A 26,291-nucleotide genomic window follows, 5' to 3' on the forward strand; every position below is an offset into this window, starting at 1 on the left:
CCCCCCCCGTTAAAATTTGTACAGAGACATTAAATCTCCCGGATGGAGAGAAATGGGAGCAGGGCACAGCGCTGGGAAGTTCTTGCCCTTAGAACTCCACCCCCTTGTGGACCCGGAAAGAGAACACATTCCCTCAGTTGCAGACTAGTTAGGAAGCTTCTATACAAAATACAATACACAAATAATTTATCCAATATATGAATAATGATATGGTGGCTACTACACTCAAATGAATCCTTAAAGTGCGAAGTGCCTGTTTTCTGTTATATTCTTATGTTCCATACAAGTAAGTAAGGAGATAACAGGAGGCCTGGTGATGACACGTGATAGAAGTGATTGCAAGTACTCTTTTTGATAAGGCTATTTTCTGTTAAGCTAGTAGTGAAAGCTCTTGAGGAGGTCCACATAGAGCAGTCAACTGAAGGAAGAGAGCAGGGGAGCCATCAGAATATCCAGGGAACAGGTGTTCCACGGAGAAGAATCAGCAAAGGCAAAGAGAACCAATAAGATGGTAGCAAAGTAAGGAGTTGAGAGTTGCTTTCAGCGGTGTGTTACCAGAGATAGAACGACGAAGAAGGATGCAGGCTAAGGGACCAACTACAGTGTGATGGAAACTGAGTTTCAATGACGTCTCTTAGGAAATGATTTCCAAAATAGTGTTATGTATTGCCTGTAGTCACTTGTTAAGGCTGTGACAACTGCAGACAACAGTCTGCTCACAGACTGGATGGCTTAAACCACACAAAGGTGTTTTCTCACAATTCTAGGGACTAGAATCCTGAGAACAAAGTGTCTGCTAGCTCATCCCTTCTGAGACCTCGCTCCTTGGTTTGGCATAGCCCAACAGTCGGCTTTGAACAGTACCACTTTCTCAGATTTGGTAAACTGTGTTATGATAGGATAAGGGGAAGGAATTTTATGTGAGAAAAATACCACGAGATATATAGAAATAATGATAAAATGGCCAGGCACAGTGACTCATGCCTGTAATCCCAGCACTGTGGGAGGCCGAGGCAAGCAGATCATCTGAGGTCAGGAATTCGAGACCAGCCTGACCAATATGGTGAAACCCTGTCTTTGCTAAAAATACAAACATTAGCTGGGCATGGTGGCAGGTGCCTGTAATCCCAGCTACTGGAGAGGCTGGAGCAGGAGAATCACTTGAACCCAGGAGTCAAAAATGCAGTGAGCCTAGATGATGCCACTGCCCTCTAACACTCCAGCTTGGGGGGCAGACTGAGTTATCATAAAAAAAAAAAAAAAAAAAAAAAAAAGAAGAAGAAGAAAAAAAATAAAAAAGAAATAGTGATATAGGAATGATAGAGGAAACTAAATTTTGACTAGAAAACGTTGAAAAGCCCAATTTGGTCCCTATCTTTCATGGAAGTAACTAAGTGTAAAATGACATAGGAGAGATATATCCAGGCAAGACTGTGACAAGCTAAGAGGTCTGGACTTTATTATGTATATTAAGAAGAATTACTTAAGGTTTATGAGCAAGAAGGTGCTATAATCAGAAGTGTACTTGGGGTCGATTAATCCGTCAGAAATATGTGGTTTATGATCAGGTGCTGAAACATAAATCTCATTAGCAGTAGAGGTTGTTCATGCTGGAAGAACATCTAGGTACACCGAAAACGTAGATAAATTCAAATTCTTGTTTTGCCCTGGAATGAAAGGGAGTTTGTCAGTATTTAGTGTTTTTACTCTGACACTGTGAAGGGCATCTTCATTTTTTTCCCACAGACTGTCCTTTGTTCCTGCTGTCACAAGTACAAATAAGATTCCTACCCATTATGGCTGATTTCATTGGGTTTTTTTTAATGTTCTCCCAACGGTTGAAATAAGTATGAGTAGTAAATAACTAAATAGAGCATAATAAAAACAACTACTGTATATCCTGTGGTTTGTTGTGATTATGTGAACACACATAAATGCATTTCTGAACTCAAAGCAGATCTATGCAATGAATAAATATATGCTTGTTTGGTGTAGTGGTTTGCATCTGTAATCCCAGCTACCCCAGAGATTAAGGTAGAAGGATAGCTTGAGCTCAGACCAGCCTGAGCAACATAGAAAGACCCCATCTCAAAAAAAAAATAAATAAAGAAAGAAGCAACATGCTAATTTTTTTAACTTTAGGTTCAGGGGTACATGTACAGGTTTGTTAAATAGGTCAACTTGTGTCATGAGTGTTTATTGTACAGATATATATTTCATAACCCAGGTGCTAGGGCTAGTACTAAGCAGTTACCGTTTTTCTGTTCTTCTTCCTCCTCCCTCCCTCCCTCCACCCTCAAGTAAGTCCCAGTGTCTGTTGTTCATCTCTTTGTGTCTATGAGTTTTCATCATTTAGCTCCCACTTATGAGTAATAGCATGTGGTATTTGATTTTCTGTTCCTCCATTAGTTTGCTAAGGATACTGGCCTCCCCCTCTATCCCTGTTCCTGCAAAAGACATGAAGCCATCCCTTTTTGTGAACATGCTCTTTCTTTTGGTAGAGGGGGAGATGGAGTCTCACTCTTGTTGCCCAGGCTGGATTGCAATGGTGCGATCTGGGCTCACTGCAATCTCCGCATGACAGGTTCAAGCAATTCTCCTGCCTCAGTCTCCTGAGTAGCTGGGATTACAGGCACCCACCACCATGCCTGGCTAATTTTTTTTAGTTTTAGTAGAGATGGGGTTTCACTAGAACATACTCATTTTTAAACCAGAATTCCTCCTACTGTTAGGACTTGGTTCTCACTATTCATAATATACACAGACCAAAGCCCCGGAAGTTCCTAGACCATAATGTTACCCATATTATGTGTATTCATCATTTGTCAACATCTGATTTAGAGTTTAAGATCTATATTATTGCCTCATACACATTTTGCTTTTGGCTATTCTATTGAGAAATATAATTTCTCTCTCTCTCTCTCTCTCTCTCTCTCTCTCTCTCTCTTTTTTTTCTTTATATTTTACAGACACTATTCATCTTCGGGTTCTTGAGTCCTCCCCAGTTGGCACAGCCATTGGAAGTGTCAAAGCAACTGATGCTGACACTGGGAAAAATGCTGAAGTAGAATACCGAATTATTGATGGTGACGGTACTGATATGTTTGACATTGTGACTGAGAAGGACACACAGGAAGGCATCATAACTGTGAAAAAGGTACACAGCATCCATATAAATAAGCATCTGGGTGTTTCAGGAGGAGGAATTGCATTATGTACTCTTAACTCATGAATTATCCATTGCAAGATACCACTCTAATTTTCCAAAAATTTAATTTATATTGTGCATACATAAGAAAGACATAAAGCCAAAGAGCTCCTTGAAAATTTTGACCACAGGTTTTGATTGATTGAGGCATGAAATCTGCAATTTTAGAAAATATAAAGGCAGATTAAAATATGTGTGATCATATTTCTAAGCCACCTTGATAACCCTCATAATTACTTGTTTTATTTTAAAATGTGTAGTTAATACCTAATAATGGCAATATATCATCCCAGTTGGAGATATAAAAAGTACCATGCCATCTATCCAGATGTATGAAGCAGTAATTAGAGTTACTAATAAAAGAGACAGCATGGATTGGAACATAATTTAATTGTTCACATTTTCCCTTCTGCTATATAAGTGAAACTTTTCTGCTAACATATGCTCAGTGATGCAATTTAAAGGTAACCTGTTTTTTATTGTAGTGTCAGTGCCATCATTATGAGAAAAAAATAAGGCACATTAAACTTTAGGTCCTAATGAAATGCCATGCATAAAGTAACTACATTGGCATTAGTTAATAATTAAACTATCCTGAGATTCTTCTGCAAGGTACAAAGTACAAAACCACTTGTTATTAAATGGACAGTGACTAGCAAACGGAAAAGCAGCTGTCTTGTAATTTTTCAGACCAGATAGCAGCAGTAACGCATATAGAATCTGATTCTTTTTGAAATAAAAATAAAAGATGCAGGGAATTCAAACTAACAATGTCTTTTATCTGTTAACAAAACATACATTTGGGTAGGTGCAGTGGCTCACGCCTATAATCCCAGCACTTTGGGAGGGTGAGGCAGGCAGATCATGAGGTCAGGAGTTCGAGACCACCCTGGCCGACATGGTGAAACCTCTACTAAAAATATAAAAATTAACCAGGTGTGGTGGCATGTACCTGTAATTCCAGCTACTCATGAAGCTAAGAAAGGAGAATTGCTTAAGCCCAGGAGGCGGAAGTTGTAGTAAGCCGATGTACGCCGAGACTGTACCACTGCACTCCAGCCTGGGTGACAGAGTGAGACTCTATCTCAAAAAAATAAAAAATAAAAAATGTATTTCTTAAAAAACATACATTTTAGAATGGAAGAGATATAAAATACTCCATTTTATGCTTCTGATAGTTAAACTGTATGAATGGTTAAGGTGTTTTGTTTCACAATGTAACCTATTTACCAAATTATTATTATTTGTTTTCTTATTACAGACGGTTTTTCTTATCTAGAATATTTGACGTAACTTGAAAATTTTATGTTAGTCTCCAAGATTTCATAATATTTGTAATGTCATAAGCCCATTACATTGAATCAAAATATCATAACACAAATGTGAAAAGATAACTGAATGTATTTACTTAGAAAAATTTTGCAGTAGCTAGCACCTCAACACATGCACATTCACACACAAACACACACAACAACCACCAGCCCATTTTTTTGTGATGTTACCATCTGCAAGATAGGTTTGAATATCCATCCCAATTTTTCCAAGGCTTAGAGTCTCGTAGGAAATCCTATGTTCCAAAGGATTACTAATTCAATGAATGAAACGTAAAAGTTGAATCCTAAGCGAAACATAAAGATTATATTTTTATTTGTATTAGTCTTTTTTATTTATAATTAATGAACTACTTGAGAGAACTCAACCAGAACTTAAAAATCATGTTGTAATCTGGTCCTGTTTCCCTCACTCTAATTTGATTATTTATTTCTTTATACAGCCACTTGACTTTGAGAGCCGAAGACTTTATACTCTGAAAGTAGAAGCAGAAAACACCCATGTAGATCCACGTTTTTATTACCTAGGACCATTTAAAGATACTACCATAGTGAAAATCTCTATAGAAGACGTGGATGAACCTCCTGTGTTTAGTAGGTCCTCCTATCTGTTTGAAGTTCATGAAGATATTGAAGTGGGCACAATCATTGGTACTGTAATGGCAAGGGACCCAGATTCTATTTCCAGCCCCATTAGGTAAGTATGCCTTTTAAAAATGAAAACAAAATGTTGTTTAAAATGAAAAAAAAAGAAGCTAAAATGCCTATAGGGATTATGAAATTCTATTTAAAACCTTCAATCCAATGAACGATGAAAGAATCCTTCCATCAGTTGTATAAAAATTTGATGAAGCCAAGAATTTCTAGTAAATTGTCTCTGAACGTTTTGGGGCAGGGCATGCACAAGCTTCATGGTGTTCTTATTTTTATCATGCCCTTTAGATTGAAACCTTGCTTGTTACACCTGCATGTCTCCTTACGGTGTTCCTAGTTCTGATCCCGGGTACAGATACAGAGTACTATGTGAGCTCTCCATTTACAATGTAGCCAAACCACTTTTTTTGTGCTTTCAAGTTATTAAATGGAATATAAGGTTGAATGAGAGAAGTTTTAACAGTTAAAAAGTAGGCTGAGTGTGCTTGCTCACACTTGTAATCTCAGCATTTTGGGAAGCCATGTTGGACAGATGGCTTAAGCTCAGGGGTTTGAAACCAGCCTGGGAAACATACTGAGATCCAGCCTATATAAAAAATTAGCTGGGCATAGTGGTGCACACTTGTAGTCCTATCTACTCAGGAGACTGAGACAGGAGGATCACTTGAGCCCAGAAAGTCAAGGCTGCTGTGAGCTGCATTCACACCACTGAACTCCAGTGACAAAGCAATACCCTGTCTCAATTTTTAAAAAAAAGTAATTACAATGTGGCAATGTGGTAATATTATGATTTTAGCAAGTGTTCATTATGATTTTAGAAACTCCCCTAATACACAACCATCAAAGTTGAGAGGATTCTGGTGTTGTTTTATCTTTATTTATTTATTCTGCTTTTTTCAAAAAATATGAGAACATTCCAGAAAGATGAGTCTTTTCGATATATTTCCTTCTTATGATAGCTTAAAAACATATGAGATGCGATAAACTCCTGAAAATGAAAAAATAATCAGCTTCAATGACACTTGTTCTATTACATTAAATAAATATACATATTGTCATAATTTCAGCATGAAAATGAACCCTTACTACAATCCATTCGTCCACCGTGTATTTTGGATTTCCTTTATTTTCCTAAATCTCTGCAGGCTGATTTTGCTTGCCCATTTTCTATGTGAACCAGTCAAGTATGAGTTCAGATCGTTATGTTCACTTCTGAGCCACAGCACATGTAGGGAACTTCTAATTTTATATGCCATATGACTTGAGCCAGTTAAAAATTCTACAGGGTCTGCTATATCTTCAAATGAAGTCATATATTTTATGAATATATATGTTACTTTATATTTATATAATTTCACATAAATATGTTTTCTTATATTCACACGCAGCATCACAGGTTACATATTGGCAGAAGAAACCTGTACATGCCAGCATGATGTTCTCATAAATATCTCTTCCCCAATTCATTTACCAACATCTAAGTTGCTGCATTCCTTGTGTTATTTTTTTTATTTTTCCTTTGAAGATTTTACATAACCAATACAGAGGCCTAATTTTCCCCATTAAATACTTACCAAGCATTTTCTTGGCAGAGATTCCATTATTTAGCAGGCTATATTCTGTTTCTGATTTTAAAATGGACATTACAAAATAAAAGGTAATATTGTTAGTTAAATGTATATCAAGTGGCATACTTAAGATATTTCTCCACGCAATGAAATAGAATTTAAATCCTCCTATACATGTGTAATTATTATATGTCAAAATATATCTGTGGATATTTAAAATAAAATGAAATAAAATGTTTAATTAGGATGCAAGTATAAAGACGGGGAGGAACAAATCCTCTTATGTACACAATATTTTACATATTATAGCAAAAATAATAACTTCCTTGCTTATCAATGAGAGATGATATGCTATTAAAGTTGTTGTATAATTTGACCTTATACTAATTTGATTTAGAAAATGTAATTAATATTCCTCGATGTCATTCTTTGGTTAGAATATATATATTTTCAAAAAAAGAGAATAGCTTTACTAATGCAGTGTAGTTATGGGAAGGATCATACTTGACATGCTATAAATTGTGTCATATATTGTGAATGTTGATACAGTAATCAAAGAGATTTTCTTAAAACGTGTGTTCTGAAAATTATTTTAGAAAGTAAAATGAAAGTTAACACCCATAACTTTCCAACAGAGAATTGCAAACTATAATTATACTTTGAATCATATTTGAAAAAGACCTGTGATCTCTGTGTATCTTTGAGATAATGTCATATAATGTTCAAAATTTTGTCATTACTTCTTCAATCTGAACTACAAGAAATAATTAAGAAAGAACACATATGATATGGATTTAGCAAAGTCAGTGATGCATGACAGCAGAGGCTTTTTATTGATTTATGTATTTCAACTTTATGTCATATTTCTACAGAAATAAGGAAGCTTATTATTTGCCAAAATACCAAATGATTAGGTCGTTCTTTCTTTCATTTAATAAATATTTGTGGATCACTATATCAGATATTAATATGTTTCTCAAGGAGTTCGCAGTCTATTTCAGAGAAGAAGACGCAGAATGAGAATTAAATGATATTCATTGAGTGCCTGGTAGAGTTTGATACTTGATGTTTTCATGTTTTTTGTCTGTTTAAGATGTGAGATGAAATGAATTCCTAATACAATGTAGTAAATGGAATGATGGTTGTACAAGCTGCTTTATCAGTGAAGGGGACAAATAGCTTCTACTTTACATCATCATGAGAGGCTAAAGGATGAGGTGAATGTATGTTAGGTCTTTCAGTAATAAAGTAATTATTACAGCAGGGGGAGACACAACGATTTTCTTTGTATGTGAATGTTAGACATGTAGTTTGATAAAGATAATGTGATTTATTTAAACAACATCAATCAGAATGTTAAATCTAGTTTTAGGCTTTAAAATGACACCCAGCACATCATGCATGCAATCAAGTTTCAGTATAATTTATTGTTAGTTTTTAAATGGATATAGACTTTATTTGATGCAGATATATTAAAAACTCTTATCCCAAACTTTTATATTTTTAAAATATCTCGAGTTAAAAGCAATATGAATAATAATGATACACCTGGCTAGGAAAGTGAAGCTACATGGCTATCATACCATGAAGCTACGAAACACCATTAATAAATTGATAGTCTATTACTTTGATGAAACTAACATTGTCTTCAGTTTTCTAAGAACAGCACATAGCTTCTGGGAATAATCTTTTGCAGTAAGTCTTTGTATTATTCTTCAGCAGAACTTCCAATAACCAAATAAAGTCATTTGGCAATGTAACTGCCTGTAATTCCAACTGTTTTGTGACCAATATTTCAAAGTCAGTTGAGTGAATATGACAATAAACAATAATTTAAATAACACAAACATTCAGAAGAATAGCATTTGGATGCAGAGTAGAGTATCAACTTATACCTTGAGGAGAATGTATGTGTGAAACTGTGAAAAGTCATTCAAACAATCTACATTCCAGATCAGCACTGTGTTCTTTTCTGTAATTATCAGTGATAAGTGTGTCTTTGCATTTCACTATTTTTCTTGCAAACTATTAATAATACTGTCATGTATTTTTTCTTGCCCTCTGTTCAGATTTTCTTTGGATCGCCATACTGACCTTGACAGGATCTTTAACATTCATTCTGGAAATGGATCCCTTTATACTTCAAAACCTCTTGACCGTGAACTATCTCAGTGGCATAATCTTACTGTTATAGCTGCTGAAATTAGTAAGATGAATTTCGTGTATATAACATATATTTAAATATGTTTATATTTATATATTTTATGTATTTTAACATTTTATAGGTTTTATTTTATATTAAAAATAATTCTCGTTGGACAGATGAACTGTAATTTTCTCAACACTTATCTTTTCTTCAATATTTCCTACATCTATATATGGAGGTATACCTATACGTATTGGTAAAAGATGCAAAAAATTTATCTCTGCCTTTTTAGAGTTTTTGACTGAGCCTCACCATAATATTAATATAAAACAGATTAACAGGACAAAGCATTTAATATAAATTATACATGACACAGGAGCTCTCATAAAGAAATAAAGACCCAATAAAGTGGCAAAACTGATTTTTTTTTTTTTTTTTTTTGCTGGGATGACAAAGAGAGGAAATTGTACAAAGTAATTAAATGTATATGGAGAGTGCAAATGAAGATAAAAATTATGTTAGCAAAATCTCAATCCGTTAGTATGGAATATTTTTGGCCTTGCTTCCCATTATTTGATGATAAGAATGTTACTTTTCTTCTGGTATAGGGAAGACATCTTCTATCTGGGGGTTTTATCTCCTGCTTTCAGGAAGGAAAGGGAAGGGGCAGAGCACCTTTCTTGCATCTGCTTTTTGGTTTTTTTTAAAGTATCTTTAGCTCAAAATAATCTTTATGCCAAAATGACATATTTTGCCACTCTTCGGTATGTATCAATGTATATTTAATATTAACTAATAAAAATGAGGTAGAATTAGAGACTAAAGATATGATCATTTGGGGAAAAATAAAAGTATTAAATTTGTCACTTGCACACTAATAATTAGGATCTATGCTAAATGCTGGGTTATATGTTACAATTTAATCTTATCAACAAACATGTAGGTAGATATTACTACTTCTTTTTTACAGTTGAGGAATCCAGATATATATTGTTAATCAGAGTTAACATTAATCATATATGCCAGGTGTCTTTCTAAAAAAAAATGTTCTCCTAGTATTTTGATTAACCTCATTTAACAGAGAAGATACTAAGGCCCTGGGACTTTTAGTAACTTGCTCAAAGTTACAACGTCAAAGGTAGCACAACTGAGATTTCAAATCTTGTCATTTCTAGATCCAATACTTAGTTCCAAAGCTAACTGATAAAATTTTATTCACTAATGCCTGACATATTCAAGCTATATTTGTCTCTAATTGTGAAAGTTTTAGCTCATACTGGGACAATTCGTGGAGCCCGTTGTAATATGAGAATGTCAGGTGCTTGTTAAAAGTAAATTAAGAAATGTAAGATGGGGCATTAAACAAGCATAAGTCTCTTTTAAGGGTGAAGTCCTGTGCAACTGCTTGGGTTACATGCCCATGAAGCCAGTCCTGCCGCCACACCTATCTGCAAACCTGTTCAGATTTTCTAATTCCCATATTGTGATGTATATGGTGTAGAGCAACTCTTGAACTGTTTTTAAAATAGGCATTAACTAGAGACAAAATTATTGTTAAAAAATTAAGCCTATAAATTTTAAATCTGTAATACTAAGCTGAATCCACAAACTCATATCAAGGTCAAGTTATTTATTTGAAGTAACCACTACAGGCTTTGGAAGGCAAAGCATTGGGTGGGGATGAATCACCAAGTGTCCCAGAACAATTGAATTTGGCTAGACAGATCATCAGCAATGAAATCAAAGCTTCAGGACAAAGTAACAGATTTAGCATCTTTCTTATATCTGCCCCTGAAATACAGATTAATCTCAAATGATCCATTTTTTTCCATAGTGAGATATAAATGTCTGTGCCTTTTAAGGCTAACTAAATATTTTCAAGTTTTTCTTTTAAGGAAAGCTTTGATTTCTGTATCTGTAGCCACATCTTCATAGTAAGATGGACCTAACATGATCCAATCTGATCATTTCAGAATCATGATTGTACTCTCCGCTAATTCAGTATCCTTATTCAGGCCCAGTGAGCAAAGAATTGCATTTTCCTTTTCAGATCGTTTGAGAGATTTAACTTCTAAAGCTAGTTGAAGTAATTACAATTCTGTAAAAAGCTAAGCCAATTACTTCTTTTTATAAAGGACTAAATCTATTTTTTGCCCTTAAATAAAATCAATCTGTAGAACAACTGCCAGAAATGCCTACCTGCCAAACCACAGAGTCAGGATCTCATTATTCTGTTCTGGGTATTGAATGCAATGAGGATGAGAGGGAAACAGCATATAGGGAATTTTTTCTACTAGACTTTAAACACTGGCTTTACAGTAAGTGTGTCATACACCACACCCTGAGCAGGACAGAATGACATTTAAATGTACTTCTTACCAATATGTTGTAAGACCTTGCCTCTAACCATTTAATTCTACATTCCGTATCAATATATCACATCATATGGCAGGCACTACTCCAGGTAACTATTTAGTGCATCGTATCATGGAATAACTCCTCTTTTTCTTCTTCAAAAATATTTTGAAATGCCATGTAGAGAACAAAACATCTAAAATTAAGGTGACAATCAATGTCTTAATAATAAACTTGGGATTTTAGGGTATATTTGTTATAGAAACCAAAAAGTACCTCTCACTATATCTGAAAATTGGACTATCATCATTGTGATGCATTCTGAGGACGATAGAACTAAGCTTACGACTGAAGGACTCCATTATTTACACCATAGTTCTTATTCATAAATTCTTACCCAAAGCAGGTAAAACAGTTATATTTTTTCAAAGCCTGTGATTTCTGGATAATGATTTAAACTTTGTTTGGAGGGATGAAAAGGCTCATGGACGCATAACATTTTAAGATCCTTTATTGCTGATACATTTTTGCTACTGAAATGTTTCCCTGAAGGACTTTGAGAGAAACTCAGGTGGTAAATATATGCCAGCTGCTATTCAGTCTGATTCTTCCTTGGAACACTTTATACTTTCATTTATACATAAGCAACAGCATCTGCTAGCAAAAAAGATTAGTGTAAGCACTGTTTTTTGAATAGGTGACTCCAGGCCTGATGCATTACAAAGCACATTCATCCCTGTGGATTTAGCTTTTGATTTTAAGAACCTTGAGTTATTTGTAAAGACACTGGAGAATTTCTACATTGTGTTACGGAAGGGGCTGACGATGCAAGTTTTTAGATAGGAAAGTTTTGTCTCTCCCGGCTCCTGTGGCATCATTAGAAAGTGAATTGTTACCAAGAAGGGTTATTTTTATGTCAAGACTTTCTATTGAAAGGAAAAATTTTGCTTATGTCCAATCACTACATAATTAGGTTAAAAAGCACATTCCAGAAAATATGAAAGAAGCATACCTTCTCACTTTTCTCCATAGCAGCAAGTAGACAGTGAAAGATCCATTTGTAGAGAACACCGTGCCTCTGGGTATTAGCAAATGGTCTAGGCATAGAGGAAGCGGGAAATAATGAGATAGCATTTTTCTCCTTTTTTTTTTCCTCCTTTCTCCACTTCTTCCCAAATGCACAACTCTTCAGACTCACATGAATGGTAGGAAGGCTAAAAATGTGTTTTTATTAGGTGGATACTTTATGTGGAGAAAACATAAGTTCTTAAGTTACATAAGAAAGTGAAGAAGATATCACAATGATAATAAAGATGGTGGTAATGATTATGGTCAATACACATTGAGTCCTGATCATTGATACTCTCGTAAGAACTTCTCCTGCATTAACTCCTCATTTTCCAAGTAGCTCCATGAGATTAAAGATTCTACTTCGATTTATATAGAGTAAACTAAGACATTAAGCAGATGGAGTAAACTGGCCAAACTAACATGGCAAATGAGTGGTGAACTTGAGAATCAAAGCAGCAGCTCAGCCAGGCACGGTGGCTCATGCCTGTAATCCCAGCACTTTGGGAGGCCGAGGTGGGTGGATCATGAGGTCAGCAGATCGAAACCATCCTGGCCAGCAAGGTGAAACCTGTCTCTACAAAAAATACAAAAATTAGCTGGGTGTGGTAGCGCATGCCTATAATCCCAGCTACTCAGGAGGCTGAGGCAGGAGAATCTTTTGAACCAGGGAATTGGATGGAGGTTGCAGTGAGCTGAGATTGTGCCACTGCACTCCAGACTGGTGACAGAGCAGGACTCTGTCTCAAATTTAAAAAAAAAAAAAAAAAAAAAGCAGCGTCTCCAGGGCCTGAACTCTAAACTTCATGGCACACTAACAAGTGTATAATGTGCAATAACATATTAGCAAATAAGAAGTTAGAACCTGATAGCTGAATTCATGCGGGTTCAGAAGACTGTGGTAAGACTTAAAAGGAGCTGTGAAGAAAGGATATAGCTTAAATTTTCTCTTGCAAAGAGGAAGGAAATTTAAATACACTTCAACTCTGTCTGCCTTTCTTTATACTATTTCAGCCTTTAACTATATCCCTGTTAAGTAGTCTGTGCTTATATATCATTTTTTAAAGTGCTGATTTTAATATTGCAATAACATTTAATTATATGGAGAGAACTGGGGGTATAAATTATTTTTGGTGGTAATATGCTTCCTATTTGTATGTGACAATATATTTTACCTTTGTATCTGAAAATTATTTAGATTACTTTAAAACATCAGATACATTTTACAAGGCTAAATATCCACAGCCTATGTTGGTTGAGACCATTTAATAAGGTTGTTGCTGACCCAAGCTATTCTGCTACTGCTTTGTTTCGTTTTCAGCTAATTATATTATTTATTACATTATATCGCTCTTCAGCTTCACTTTTCCAAAATTTACACAGAAGTTTAACTGTATCCAAAGACAGAGCTATTGACATCATAAAAGCTGATGAATATAACCTGAATTTAAAATGTAAACACACTCTCAGATAGCATAAGTGCCTAGAAAAATCTGTAATAGAGAAAATGCAAATATAACTCATACAAGGTTGTTACTCAAAGCTAAGCTAAACTAAGAGGCATTTATATTTTTATTAATTTACATATCAAAACAAGTTTGAAAATGCATCTTTTTTTTTTTTTTCTTTTTGAGATGGAGTCTCATTCTGTCACCCAGGCTGAAACGCAGTGGCATGGTCCTAGTTCACCACAACTTCCGCCTCCTGGGTTCAAGTAATTCTCCTGCCTCAGCTTCCCAACTAGCTGGGATTGAAGGTTCTTGCCACAACTCCTGGATAATTTTTGTGTTTTTTATAGAGATGGGGTTTCACCTTGTTGGCCAGGCTGGTCTCGAACTCCTGACCTCAAGTGATACACCTGCCTAGGCCTCTCAAAATGCTAGGATTGCAGGCATGAGCCATCACGCCCAGCCAGAAATGCATCTTTTTATGTGAAAACTGTGATGCTGTTGATTTCAGCATTTGTAGCAAAGGTGTGATTAATATGCCATTTCTTACTGCTGAGCTCATTTGTGACAATAGATTGTAATGCAGAATTGAGCTACAGTGTTGTGATGGTGCCAGCAATGACTCTATTAATAAAATACCTAATCTTCATATTTCATCATAAGTTTTCCAACTAACTTGTAAAGTAAGTAGCCATAGAGTAAAATTTTCAAACAGAAAGTTAAGAGCAGTTGTTGAAATACATTTTGGTGATAAGAGTAGTTACAGAAGTAGGTTTTATTATAATAATTACCACTTAGGAGCGAATGACCTTGGACAAGTTACTAATTTATGTAAAACTATTTATTCATCCCCAAAATAGGTAAAGATTAAATGATATAATGAAGTATAAGAAGGATTTAATAAATAAGTGTTCTTATTTTATATATTTGGACAATAAGGACACAAATACAATGTGAACTCAATTATACTGGCTTGTACTTTTAACATGATTTTCCAAAATAATAGTAGTTCCCTTGTTCCCGGTAATAACTGAAGTCATGGCTACTTAATTAGGCTCTGCAGTAATTTTCTTTATTGCATTTGCTCATTATGTTAGTAGAATGATTGCAATGCTTATTTGTATGTGGGCACTTAATATCCACAGGATGCCTATATAAATTAAATTTGATGCACAAATGTGTCTTCCTAAACAAAATTTTGCTTCCCCTTTTCTAGACAATCCCAAAGAGACAACACGCGTGGCTGTTTTTGTGAGAATTTTGGATGTTAACGACAATGCCCCACAGTTTGCCGTGTTCTATGACACTTTTGTGTGTGAAAATGCCAGACCAGGGCAGGCAAGTACCTACAGGATTAAAACTACGGAAACATTTTAACTGCATGCAAAATATTTCCTTTTCAAAATCCTGAGAGGAAAGAATTCACAGAGACAGAAACACTCCTATACAGTCCCAATAATATCATTTTTAAAAACAGTAACTGCTGTTTTTAAAAGGGAAAATATCTTTAAAAGCCATATACCAGGTTTCATATTTCCTTTGTAAAGTTCTAATGCATGGATAAAATTGTATTTTGGCCACAAAAGTTGAAATATAAGAGGAAATACCTACTTTTAAAACTTTCAAAAACAAAGACAGGCAAACCCCTAAAACCCCTTGCTGTGTCATTAAATAAATACTGCAACCTGCTAGAGAGATGAGAGATGAATGCTGCGGAAAACTAGAGACAAATGTATGGGAGCAGCAGAATATTGAATCACTATTCTGATGTATGCAGCTATGGCTTTGAAGCAGGGCAGCAGAGTTCGCTTCTTAGACTTACCCATTGCATTTCATCATTACAGCAACATATGAAGTGCTTAATGACTTGGTTTTAGTCCTTTAAAACATTTTTTGTACATCAGCTTTGTTTATAATTCTGTAAGTCTTTTCCTCAGTGGGCTCGTTTTGTTGATTGAAAAGCTCCAGTGTATATGGCTGAAAGAGAATGCTCTTAATTGGTTTGAGTGCTATCTTCACAGAAGGAAGCTGCGTGGTATAAATGATAATTGGGAATCAAATGTGTTTTATTAAAAAAAAAAGGAACCATCATGAAATTGTATTATGTTTTGACATTATTTGATACTCTTTATAAACATCAATGTCATTGTTACATTTTTATGCAAATTATATTGTGGAATAATTCAAATTCTTCCTTTTGAAGATTCTAACAAGAATTCAATAGCCTGTCTGTTGTTTGAATATGGTAAAATTGCTGCAATTTGATTCTTTTTTTTTTTTACTTGAAAATGTTATGGAAATGTTTAATTTGGAATATTTAAATGACTTAGCCGTTTCCCACTTACTACTTAATGAAACAGTGCACGCCCCAAAAATACCATTCCAAATCGTCCTCTGCTTGGCAGGCTCAGCATGATATAAGCTGAAGTCTTTTCTCTAAGAGATAAATTACCCACTTTGCCACTGCTGCATACATTGCTCCCTCTATGGTTATTCTATTTGATTTTCAAAAGATATCTTTTCAGAGCGTTCAAGTCATTATAAATACTGATTTACAAATGTATTCAAAATATACAAAATAGAAAGTATGTTTGTTTATTTTCCTTCTGCCTATTTTCTTTTTAACTCTAACTGGCTCACAACTTTTCTATCCCTTTTGGACATTTTAAAAACAGCTGGCATATTGAAGGCAAATCAAATAAAAGATGATTTCAATAAAAAGGGATTTAGCCTGCCTTGACCGACTTGATAGGAAGAGGATGATTAATATTTTCTGTGGAATTGGCTGTGTGTGCAGCAGCTTCCCATACAAGCAATTTGTAGTAAGACCAGTTTGTTAGATGTCACGTTGGTCTCATAGGCTGAAAAATGCCTTGCTTAAACTAAGCAGTTATATATTTAGTGATGAAATTCTAGGTTATGACATCCTAGCAGGCAAAATCAAAGTGGTAATTTGATAAAATTCTTCAGAGCCTTTTTAACGTTAATTTGTTAGCTCTGACTCCCCTTCTAGGAAAGCAGAAGAATGTCAGGATTTCTAAGGTGTGCTTTAGTTTCTTACAGAGTATCTCAGTCCACCCAGCACTCCCCTGAATTAAGCGCTCATGACGAATAGCACTTAGAGCACCAACATGTTTTGGTTTGTGGACAAAATGAGGTGACAGAAATAAAACTCATGGCCATCCCTCCTCCTTTCTATTCCCTACCCTTGCCTATTTTCTGATCTAAGGGTAGAATATTTCCTTAGAAATGTAACTTTTAGCTGATGAAGTACTAGTAGTCCCCCCTCGTGCCTGAACTAGGCTTCTTGACCCTTCCCCTTTTCCATCTCAGAGTCAGAGGACTTCAACATAAGGGAGGACAGAGGGCTGGCTGTTTATGTTTTTCCTTCTATCTTGTCTCACTCATTCTTACTCCTGCAGTCAATAAAATACATTTTGAATAAATAAAATACATTTTAATAATTTTAATCCTTATGGAAAGGATTTAATATCACAGATTTCCCAAGGTGTCTCTCTAGGGAGATATGTTGTTTCTATTTCCCTTCAATAGTATCTAAGTGACTTATCAAGCCACATCTCAACTATCAACAAATATCAAACCAAATAGCAAATAAGCCTTTATGACACCAAAAATATCCCATTACATATTTTCCATAGAATGATCCTTATTACTTCCCTAACAACTGAAAAGCATGCATTATACCAGCACAAAGGAAATGTTCTCATTAACAGAAAGTTCACGTCTTCCCACAGGAAAAGCTAAAACATATTAAAACTTAACCAGTTTTTGGCCGGGCGTGGTGGCTCACGCCTGTAATCCCAGCACTTTGGGAGGCCGAGGCGGGTGGATCATGAGGTCAAGAGATCAAGACCATCCTGGTCAACACGGTGAAACCCCGTCTCTACTAAAAAAAAAAAATACAAAAAATCAGCTGGGCATGGTGGCGCGTGCCTGTAATCCCAGCTACTCAGGAGGCTGAGGCAGGAGAATTGCCTGAACCCAGGAGGCGGAGGTTGCGATGAGCCGAGATCGCGCCATTGCACTCCAGCCTGGGTAACGAGCGAAACTCCGTCTCAAAAAAAAAAAAAAAAAAAAAAAAAAAAAAACAACAACTTAACCAGTTTTTAACATCATATATCATAAAACCCATTGTCTCAGACACCATAATAGTATGATCACTGAAACATTCCTCAAGTTGATTTAAGATTATTTTAGAATAGCTCAGTTAAAATGTAAATCAATTATATTGTTGCTAAGGAGATAAAATGTAAATGACTTATCTGTACACTTTTCTTCATGTGCTCAAAATGAATACTGGAAATCACTAGTTTTTGTTTGTTTCCTAATTATGGCAAACTCTTTTGCTGGAAATGGATCAAAATGAGTGTCTCCAGGACAAAAAAAAAACAGTGGATGCTTACAGAGAGCCAGGGAAAATAATTTTATCTCCTTGTTGCCGAGTTATTATATCTGTTACCAGTCATTACAGCACATTTACCAAAACAAAAGCACTGCGATTTTTAATATATGGTGAAAATGGAAAGAAAAACTTCATTGAGAGGTAAATTCTGGATATGAAGAAGTTGAACACTAGAAGTAATGTCTTAAGAAAAAAAAAAAGAAACTATTATCTTGTAAAGGATGTAAGTGCCTCCATCTGCAATAGAGACATCTTCAGGTCATAAAAACATATTGTAATATGATAAGATTCTGCAACATATGATTCCATTTTGTTTGTATCATCACTGTGAGTTTGACTTACTCCTTTTACAATATTCAATGAAAATGTATAAATTAACTACTGATCTTTAAATCAATAGTACTATAATATTTGATTAAAATAACATTTTAATTAATGATTTTAATGTTAATTTTTATAATTTCTTAGAGATATATGTAAAGATGTCACCATTTGGTTTTTGAACTGCATTATTTTGATCCATAAAAATAAATTGAAATTATATTTTGTACATTTATTTTGAGAGAAAATATACAGTTGCAAATGTGTATTTACTTTGAGACATTTGAATTTCCATTTTCAAAGGCTATTAGTCTTATTTTTACATTTCCATCACTTTTTGTGTCTGTATGTGAATGTTAAAATATTAATCTCAGTGACTAAGGAGTTCCATTAGTCCACTATCTTTTTGGAAGTTATTCAATTTATGCCATTTTTTCTCTTCAATTATTTTATAAATCACAATTTAAAAAGGAAATCCTTGAGAATATATTTGACAGACAAGAAACCAGTCAAGAAATATTTTTTTCATTGAATTGACACATCTTAAGTAATATTAGCTAACAATATTTTGACTTCTTTCATTAATTTTAATAGATATATACTCTTGTTTTTTAATAATTATTGCTTGTATTTAATCTTAAGTTCCAATTAAAATTTAGTCAAATAATTATGTTGCTGTTTTTAAAATATGCTTTTAAAATGATTCAAAGTTTTAAATTATTTTTTTCTTGAGGCTTATTTCTGGGATATAAATATAAATCTTTGGTCCATTTACATTTCTTGTATTCTTTTGAAATAAATGGTTAGGGCTGTAATTAAATAGACTAGTGCCACAAATGTATCACATTTTATTGCTATAAGACACTTAAAAAGAAAAGTAATCTAAGACAGATAATTGTAATAATTTCTTTACTTCTTGTAACTTTTTACATAATATTTTTAACTTAAATCACTTGCTAAACCAACAAAATATCAGCAACAAATATTTCCACTCAACATCCACACAGCATTGAGTTAATGAAGTAAAAAGTATATTCCTCTTAGTTAAGCATAAATTTGACTACATAGGCATCAGTGTATTTATTTAACAACATTTGAGGCTGTCTTAAAAATTAGAACGTAAAAAATATAAATTTTATTATAAATATAAGTTAAAGAACAACATGCAAAAAAACTACCTATTACGCATGTATACATTTTACATACATATTTGTATATGAGTTAATCATATAATATGTGAAAAGCAGTGATCTGATTATGTATTAGGGGCTACACTGTCTACTTTGCTACCATATAGCTTCTTATGCTTTTTCTTACAGTAAAATCAGTCAGAATTTACCCTTTTAAAATAACTCCCACATAATATACATATGTTGAATTTTTAAAATATAATTTTATTGAAAGTGTAAATTAATTGAACTTTGACTGTCGAAGTTTATAACAATGTTTAAGACTGTTAAAAAGTAATATATAATATTACCTATAAAATGTCTACATTCCTCAACCATTTTTCACTTTATTTTTGGGAAGAAACAAAGCATAGTCACAATAATTTCCTAAATTTTTCTGATATTAGACAAATTCTTCCAGATCAATGTGTAAATGCATATAAAATCTCATTTTGTGCTATATCTAAATTAACAAAACCTCAAAGAATATAATATTTTCCTTTAGCATATTGAAGTAAAGGATATGATCCGAGAGATAGAGATGAGAGGCAGAGATTATTAAAATTGGCGTAATAGTTAAAAGATGGATTAACTCAAAGATACATTCACAAGAAACAAAAGCCAATTATTTTGAAAAACTTTAGACAAAATGAAGATCTTTAAAAAGTACAGATTATACCCATGGATAAGAGATATATTGAGATGTATTTTTCTTTCTCTGCAGCTAATACAGACGATAAGTGCAGTAGACAAAGATGACCCTTTAGGTGGACAGAAATTTTTTTTCAGTTTAGCTGCTGTCAATCCAAACTTCACTGTACAGGATAATGAAGGTAAATTTTAGAACTCGTTCACTATGACTTATGATGACATAAACAGGCAATTTCGCTAATATAACCATTGCAATATATATGCCATATCTATTTATTGAACTGAGTTATGCAATTTTGTTTTAATCAGGTATTTAATGATATATTTAGTAAACTCTTCCTTAGCAATGTGTACTCTCTTCTATTTTAAAATAATAAAATATGTGAAAAAGGTCTCTTTATGGATGTTAAAGAAATGATTGAGTCTTGAAAAGATTATAAAGGCTGGAAATAATTCTTACAAATAATATAGAACATATAAGGTAGAGAAATAAATGATTCAGTGAGACTCTTGAGCAGACTTCAGTGAGATTAAGCAGCAGCAGATTCACCAAAGCCAAATATGCATAAGGGAATGAAAAGAAAAGCCAGTACAAAGGCATTGTTACAAAGGTGCTGTTGCAATGGCAAGATATTATGTTTCTTGAAGGGCTTTTTTTTACTTTGTTATTGATTTAAACCATGCAACAATGTGTGAAATTTAGCTAATTCATTTTCTTCATGAATATGGAATTGTGTGTTCTGTATATGTGTAAGCACACAGGCACAGATGCACATAAATTTAAAAATATAGTTTTAGTATGACTTTTCTCTTAGTATGCAAAATAAGTTTTTTGAAAAGAGAAAAGCCAATTGTTATCATCTGTGTCATCTTGGCAAATGATTTACTTATAAAAATTTACCGCTTTGGGAACAGTACTGAGGAATTACATGAAACCCTAACAAATAAACAATATATAGTATATTTCTAAAGCTAATTATTTGTCTTATCTCTATATTAATTGCATTGTACTTATTTTTTAGAAAAATGTATATCAATTTTATATTTTACATAAATATGTTTTTATTTATATGTTAAACTTTGGTTATCACATTGAGAAAAATTTACTATCCCAAACCATTTGTAAATTTTAAATTTTATTTTAGATAATACTGCCAGAATCTTAACCAGAAAAAATGGATTCAATAGACATGAAATCAGTACCTATCTCTTGCCTGTGGTGATATCAGACAACGATTACCCAATTCAGAGCAGCACAGGCACCCTGACCATTCGAGTGTGCGCTTGTGACAGTCAAGGCAACATGCAGTCCTGCAGTGCTGAAGCCCTGCTCCTCCCTGCCGGCCTCAGCACTGGGGCCTTGATCGCCATCCTTCTCTGCATCATCATTCTACTGGGTAAGAAACCTTAAACACAACGGGGGCATTCTCTAGGCTTTTTACTTTAGTATGTTTTTGAAGAAGAATTGTTGCTATTAAAATACCACCCCCCAAAACCAACCCCAAGTTTTATGGTAGACATAAATTATGTGATATTCTTTATGTTAAAATATTTTATTTGATCAGAATATATAAAGAATTTTTGTAGCAGTAGTAGTAATCGTGAAACTTTACCTAATGGGGCCTAGAATACATTCAAATGTGAATCAAAATATGTAGAAAAAAACAACTGTCTTTTCACCACATTGCAGTAAACAAAGGAAATGGCAAGAAAAATGAACGCAGAATGGCTTGTGTAGGAGCTTGGAAATTTGAGAGACAAAATTCTTGCTAGTCATGCTGAATGTTCTGATGGAATTAAGTGATATTTGAACCTAGGTCCAGTGAATAAATGAAAGGAGAAGCATCAAAGGCCAGGACTCCAAATAGTTTATTGGTGGCCCATTACTTTCCTCCTGAGTTATGTAGTAACAGAGTCTGTGGCAATGGTTCTTCTGGAACATCCTCCAGACAGTAATCAAATAGGAGTTGGAAGAGCTGTAAGAGAATTGTAGGGTCTCAAACTCCAGCTTTGGAAGGTGGACATTAATTAATCTCTATAAGACAAAAAAAAAAAAAAAGACAAAGGTTAAATTGATAGCATTTGTTAGAAAAGCAATTCAAAACTTCCTATAGAAGCACTTTCCATAAGTATTTCTATATTCAATAATTGCTAATTTTTCATACATACAAAATAAAGTTGAATAAAAAGATTCAGCATTCATCTTAAATTTTAAAATAATGTAGATGATAATAAATTGTAGTAATATTTTTAAAAATTTATTTATTACACTTTAAGTTCTGGGGTACATGCTCAGATCATGCAAGTTTGTTACCTGGGCATACACATGCCATGGTGGTGGTTTGCTGCATCCATCTCCCTGTCATCTACATTAGGTATATCTCCTAATACTATTTTTGTGATTATAAAAAGAGAGCACATTTTTATATAAAACTAAGAACTGCAACAATAAAAAAATTGATTAACATTACTTCCATGTTCTTTATTTGACTTGATTATGCCTACTTCATTCTATAGAAGTTTCAATTTTTCTACTTTTATCATAGCATTTATACACTTTCATTCTGTTTTTAAATAACAGAAAGGTAAATTACTTATGACAGATAAATCATTGAATGGATGAATTGAACAATTCTAGATTAGATTTTTGTGTAATTTAGCAAATGAGAACATGCACATTACAAAATATGCATTGTATAACCTGTTACTATGAAATACAAGCCAGAACAAAATGTTTCTCCGTACCAGAAAGAATACAAACCTCATGTTATTTCATAGAATGACAATTTGGTATACTTTATTTTTATAATTTGACTTACCATTAATACAACAAACACTGAGGAAAAGTTAATAAATGTGCTTTATAACAGTTGAATCCACAACTGCAAATAGGAATAATATAAATCTTTATTTGGAGGGTTTATACTTTAAATCACATAGAAACTAATTCTATTAAAATATGTAATTAAAACGAAAGTCTCTAGAAAGAATAATATTCATGGTAGCAAGTTTTTAGTATGTGTTTACTGTGTTCCCTGCCTATTTACTTTGTAATTACTTGGCCAAGAACACTTACCAGTGGATCAAAACTTTCTTTTTTGTAACATTAAAAAAGTTTATTGTTTGCCCTCTCACACAGGTTGAAGACAAACTAGTCTGTGCATTCAATGTTAATAAAAAAGAAAACATAATACTCCTTCATATAATAATACAATAAATTACATACTCTTTAAATGTGTATTCTGAAGGTAAATAAATACCTGTATCAATAGTTCTTCATATATGTATCCAGTAAGAGTCTTCCTATCCTTTTCTTATCTCATTGAATTCATTTTTTCCTTCAAATCCTTTTAAAAGTTGAGGATCAAATGTTTGGGGATAATGAGTAAGGGTGAGAAACTCTAATGCAATAAAAAGAATTTGATATTAACTTTCTCATGATTTATGCTATTACCATTGTTATTATGAATATAATTAGTATTGTTTGTCTCTCATTGAAGTGGGAAAATGTCCTTTTTGAGCAATATACTTTTCTATTGTGAATCTAGTCAAGATTCATACATTTTTGTATGAATTTTTTGGGGGAGGTAGTTAATTCAACGTTGTAATTTGGGAAATACACTCTTTGCCATCATTTAATCTAACAATTTTTAGGGGTGGGTCTCATGCAAGATATATATTTTCATGGAAACCCTTAGAAATTTCTAAATCCATATAATTCTAAATAACCCATTTTTTTTCAATAATTGCAGCATTCTTTTAATGAAGTGACCAAAAAAAAAAAAAAAAAACAACAACTATGTAAGTCCATCAGCAAAGCTATTTAACCAAAAGTCAGTACTCAATATTTTATGAAGGATGTTGCTTTTTGCTATTGTGTAAAGGCTTTGAAAAAAGTAAGCTAAATTTTGTCCTTTTAAATTGTCTTGAAGCTGAATTCAGTTTGTGTAGATTCATACAGGCAAATTTTATATAGCATCTTATGTTCCTATTTAATACAAAAGATAAATATTATCTGTATAATGAGGAACCTTCTTAAATGGTTCCTAGAAAAATAGATTAAGTGTAAGCCAGTATATTTAAGGAATATTTTACATTGTTTTAAAAATAAATTAGGCACACTGATATTAAACACCCCTCACCCTTGATAAACTCTTCAGCATCTCCCTGACACCTCCCCCAAACTATGGGAAGCACAAAATTGATCTTAAATTCTAACCTGTTATAGAAAGCCTGAGGAATTTAAACCACTTTATAGTACTTCCACTCGTTATGTATAGTATTTTGAACGGACCTCTAATGTATCTCCTTGTCTTTTTTTTCAAGTTATAGTAGTGCTGTTTGCAGCTTTGAAAAGACAGCGAAAGAAAGAGCCTCTGATCTTGTCAAAAGAAGATATCAGAGACAACATTGTGAGCTATAATGATGAGGGTGGTGGAGAGGAGGACACCCAGGCCTTTGATATCGGCACCCTAAGGAATCCTGCAGCCATTGAGGAAAAAAAGCTCCGGCGAGATATTATTCCTGAAACGTTATTTATTCCTCGGAGGACTCCTACGGCTCCAGATAACACGGACGTCCGGGATTTCATTAATGAAAGGCTAAAAGAGCACGACCTTGACCCCACTGCACCTCCATACGACTCCCTTGCAACCTATGCCTATGAAGGAAATGATTCCATTGCTGAATCTCTGAGTTCATTAGAATCAGGTACTACTGAAGGAGACCAAAACTACGATTACCTCCGAGAATGGGGTCCTCGGTTTAATAAGCTAGCAGAAATGTATGGTGGCGGGGAAAGTGACAAAGACTCTTAACGTAGGATGTATGTTCTGTTCAAACAAGAGGAAGTAACTCTACCCACGCTGTCTCCACTCCACGATATTCGATATTCAGGAGCATTTTCCTGCCAGTCAGCACAATTTTTTTTTCCCCATTTACTTCTTAATTTGTTCATTAATTACATTAATTCTTTCCTGTAGGATGTCTCATGGAATATATACAACATTTTATTTAATCACTTCCAAGAGCCAAAGCTATGGAAATACAGTGTTGTCCATCTTAGTAAATAAAAGATAATTTCAGAAACATGAACAGGATAGTCCTCCCTTAAGCAACCTCACAAACAAGCCGCTTCTGTTAGATACATGCCCTGCCCATGCAAATGAAGCTTTTAAAAAGGTGAAGAAAACTTTTAAGGTATATCCTGTTCTGTACATTCAATTGAAAAAAAATGTACATGTGGTGTTAGTAGGTGTGATATGCAACCTGGTATACAGACATTTGTGCAATTTCATTTCATCAAATTCTATCTGCTAATGTTTTATATTTATATTTTTGTATTTATTTTTAAAAAAATAAACCAGTTTTTACAACTACTTTGTCTGTAGCTTCGTTTTTTCCCTAGGATGGAAGACTTTCCCCCTGAACTCAATATCTTGATACAAAATTACATTACATACAGGTAAGAACACAATGTTATTGTCATTAGTATTGAAAGTGCTAAGCAAATTAATATGATTGAGGTAAGAATTATTTTTTTCCAGTAAGTCTTGATATGCTGTGATATGTGGAAAACTCTTCATATTCAAAGTAAAAGCCATTTATGAAACACATAAAAATTTATGAAACACATAAAAATGTTTCTTTTAAACAAACTTAAAACATGACCATCCTTTCTAAATATACCAAGACGCCAGCGATGCAGTAATTTCATTTTGTTTATATTCACTAAAATTATATCCGAAAGAACAAAACATTTTCTCATTTTTTATGGAATTCATGCCATCAAAGCTTATAGAGAATAATAGTTCAGACAGATTTCAGACTAAAATAATCCTTTAATGGAAAATATACTTACCCCCTATGGTGACTTTGAAAATGCCTACTAATGACAGTAATAATGTTGAATATTCCATTAAGACACAGCATTACAATTATGCCAAGATT

The 26,291-nt window shown here is 33.7% G+C and overlaps 1 protein-coding gene across 1 annotated transcript in view; it reads left to right on the forward strand.

Moving 5' to 3' along the window:
* The window catches only part of CDH10 (cadherin 10), a 164,182-nt gene extending 138,461 nt beyond the window's left edge, over positions 1-25,721 (forward strand). Inside the window, exons 6-12 of the mRNA XM_032279052.1 lie at positions 2,970-3,157; positions 4,983-5,236; positions 8,831-8,967; positions 14,995-15,116; positions 20,416-20,524; positions 21,488-21,739; positions 24,669-25,721. Of these exons, the coding sequence (XP_032134943.1) occupies positions 2,970-3,157; positions 4,983-5,236; positions 8,831-8,967; positions 14,995-15,116; positions 20,416-20,524; positions 21,488-21,739; positions 24,669-25,159 (1,553 nt within the window). The 3' untranslated portion in view covers positions 25,160-25,721. The remainder of the gene's footprint in view (positions 1-2,969; positions 3,158-4,982; positions 5,237-8,830; positions 8,968-14,994; positions 15,117-20,415; positions 20,525-21,487; positions 21,740-24,668) is intronic.
* The last annotated feature ends 570 nt before the right edge of the window (positions 25,722-26,291 follow it).

The sequence above is a fragment of the Sapajus apella genome, unplaced genomic scaffold (genome assembly GCF_009761245.1).
Source record: "Sapajus apella isolate SASKATOON/1434 unplaced genomic scaffold, GSC_monkey_1.0 scaffold11, whole genome shotgun sequence".
NCBI lineage: Eukaryota > Metazoa > Chordata > Mammalia > Primates > Cebidae > Sapajus > Sapajus apella.